General features: G+C 58.5%; 1 protein-coding gene across 1 annotated transcript; it reads right to left on the bottom strand.

Moving 5' to 3' along the window:
* Positions 1 to 214: 214 nt before the first annotated feature.
* CSF2 (colony stimulating factor 2) lies at positions 215 to 2,101 on the bottom strand. Its single transcript, XM_075542682.1, has 4 exons — positions 1,949 to 2,101; positions 1,788 to 1,826; positions 1,027 to 1,152; positions 215 to 322 (listed from the first exon to the last, which is right to left on the bottom strand). Exons 1-4 carry the CDS (start codon positions 2,099 to 2,101, stop codon positions 215 to 217), a joined length of 426 nt encoding a protein of 141 aa, XP_075398797.1.
* Positions 2,102 to 2,581: the final 480 nt, after the last annotated feature.

The raw sequence follows: 2,581 nt of genomic DNA, 5'->3' as shown, positions 1-2,581 counted from the left end.
CCCACCCCACCCCCTTGCATCCCCCAGTGAGGTCAGCGAGGTCCGCGGGGCCTACAGTGGATCCAGTGCCCCCCACAGGCAGCCCACCCTGGTCCCTCCAGGGCTAAGATCTTTGTTTGGTTTTCTGTGCGCCTGTGGGAGGGCAGTGGCCCTCGGGGTTTGGTCCTGGGACTGGCCCCTGGCTGACGGGGCCAGGGCTGGGGACTGGCCCTCCTCACTGTTGAGCCTGCCCAGGGCAGCCTAAGGGAATGTTGCTTAAAAATATCTTCAGGTTCTCCTTGAAGGCCTCGAAGGTGATGGTCTCCAGGTCACATGCAGTTTCCTTTAAACACAAAAACAAAAACCCTGAGCTTGACTCCCGGCCCAGGCATAAGTGAGTACCCTGGGAGCACACCCCAGGAGTTTCTGCACTGCCTCCTGGAACTGCAGCTGGCTTGGGTGGCAATGCCGATACGAGTGTCAGTCAAGAGTAAATAGCTCTGCCCACTGCAGGCAGGGCCAGGGGCATGACCAGGTGCCAACCTCTGGCTGCCACCTCCCTCCCTATCTCCCAACCAGAGGCAGGTCTGCCAAGCACTCAGATACAACCTCATTTCTCCCTAGCCAAGCTGAAGCAGCCGGGCTGAGGCCGCGTCTAGGCGCCCTGGTAGACAGCAAGAGTGTGGGCCTTGTCCATTCCAGGCAGGCAGGCCAGGGAAAAGTCACTTCCTCTGAACCCCGCAGGGCCCTGAGTTTCCTTGGGTTTGCCTCGCCTCTGACCTAATTAATTAGGCTAATGACAGTCAGGACAAGGAATGCAGCAGCTCCCCTCCCCCCCCAGGGGGCGCTGCGGGGATCCTGGAGCTCAAGGCTGGAACGCTAGTGATGGACTTGGCAGTTCCTGCTGGAGGACAAATCACGGGAAATCTGTCTAGACAAAAATCCTCCGGGGTCCTGAACAGTCACCCAGAAGGCACAGCCCGCTGATTCCCCACCTTCCCACGCCTTCTCTTTTGGGGGTCCGGTATTGGGAAGCTGGGCACTTACCGGAATGGCCGGACAGGAGGTGTTAAAGATCTTGTGTATTGCTTCCAAGAGGCCCTCCAGGTTGGTGAGGCTGCCCCGCAGCCCCTGCTTGTACAGTTGCACACGGGTCCGCAGGCACTCCAGCTTCTGAGGGAAATGTCACTCTAGGTGAGCAGTGGCCAAGGGCACCCTCTCCACAGCTCTGTCCTGTCTCAACCCCCTGTTCCCAAGAGGTGGACCTAGGAAGGGTCAGAGCCTGCATGATTCCTGACAAGTCTCATGCTGGGGCCAGTCATACGCTTGCCCCTAACACCTGCAGACGTTAAGTCAGGACCCTCCTCCCTTGGCCTGGCACCTCCAGTGACTCCGTGCCACCAGGGAAGGAGGTCATTCCCCAAAGCCAACATTCTGGGAACACCCCAAAGAATTGTCTGGACTGGCTTCTCAAGCAAGGGCTGTTCCTGAAGCTCTTTGGAACCCCTCTGAAGTCAACACCCTGGTCCCCTAGCTCAGGCCGGAGGCAGTGCCCCAAGCCCACAGTACTGCTCTCCCAAAGTAACCCAGACTCACCCACCTATCCCAGGATCAGCCTGAATGCAAAGTTTGCCTGCGGCTGCTCAGCTGATAAGAGGAGCTCATGTGACTGTCATGGGGCAGGGCCAGCGGCCTTTTACACACCAAAACACTACCCCCTTTCCTAGCAGGTTCATCTAAAGGGGAGTGGTCCCCAAGAGCAGATACCCCTGGGAAGGTGTCGCAGGAAAAAAAGAAAAGCCTCTTACCTGGGGATTCAACATTCCTGAGACGACCGTGAAGGTTTCCTGTAGAAAAAAGAAATGCCAGGTTACCCCCTTGACAGTCAGGTCCAAGCCGGGGCCGCTGGGGCCGGGGCCACTGGACACGGGGCCACTGGACACAGGTCTGCGCTGCCGCCCTCACTCACCGTCGCAGCTCCAGCGTCATTGTTGGCATCCAGGATCCGCAGGGCCTCCGCAAGGCCATCATTGAAGTTATGGGGCAGGGTGACAGGGCCTCTTGTGGGTGCGGAGATGCTGCAGGCCACAGTGACCAGAAGGAGCAGGTTCTGTAGCCACATCCTCCTGAGGACTTTAGCCTTTCTCTCTGAGTACTGGGCTCACTGGCAAAAGAGCTCTTATATACACAGTTAGAGGAAATGATTAATGGTGACCACAAAAGGCCAGGGAGGCGGGGGAACTACCTGAACTGTGGAATCTCCTGGCCCTTATCAGCTACACATGGGAACTGTGAGCCTTGCCTCCAGGTGGTCAGGCTCGGGGGTTTTCATTAATGTGCCCTTCCAAGAACCTGAAGCCCACCTGCCCACCTTCTTGAACCCTGGGCAGCCTGACTGGCCAGAGGCTACACCCTTCCTCCTAGGGGCCTCTGGACAGAGCCTGGACTTTCTGAGGCAGAGGGCCTGGGGAAGGGCTCAGGAGGTACCTGAGCAGGCGCCAGGACCCTGGCACAGGTACCACAGGAGGCTTGGTGGGACCTGTCCACCCTGAGGCCTGTTCAGACTCCAGGCTTCCCCACCCACAGCCCATTCCTCTGGCCA

The sequence above is a fragment of the Tenrec ecaudatus genome, chromosome 2, assembly GCF_050624435.1.
Source record: "Tenrec ecaudatus isolate mTenEca1 chromosome 2, mTenEca1.hap1, whole genome shotgun sequence".
Lineage (NCBI taxonomy): Eukaryota > Metazoa > Chordata > Mammalia > Afrosoricida > Tenrecidae > Tenrec > Tenrec ecaudatus.
Note: the sequence above shows the minus strand (reverse complement) of the source record. Positions and strands in the feature narration are given on the sequence as shown.

Coding starts and splice junctions, on each gene's coding strand:
- CSF2 (XM_075542682.1), bottom strand. CDS start 2,101: ATGTGGCTACAGAACCTGCTCCTTCTGGTCACTGTGGCCTGCAGCATC. Junction 1,827..1,948: donor ATGACGCTGGAGCTGCGACG/GTGAGTGAGGGC, acceptor TTTTTTCTACAG/GAAACCTTCACGGTCGTCTC. Junction 1,153..1,787: donor CAGGAATGTTGAATCCCCAG/GTAAGAGGCTTT, acceptor CATTTCCCTCAG/AAGCTGGAGTGCCTGCGGAC.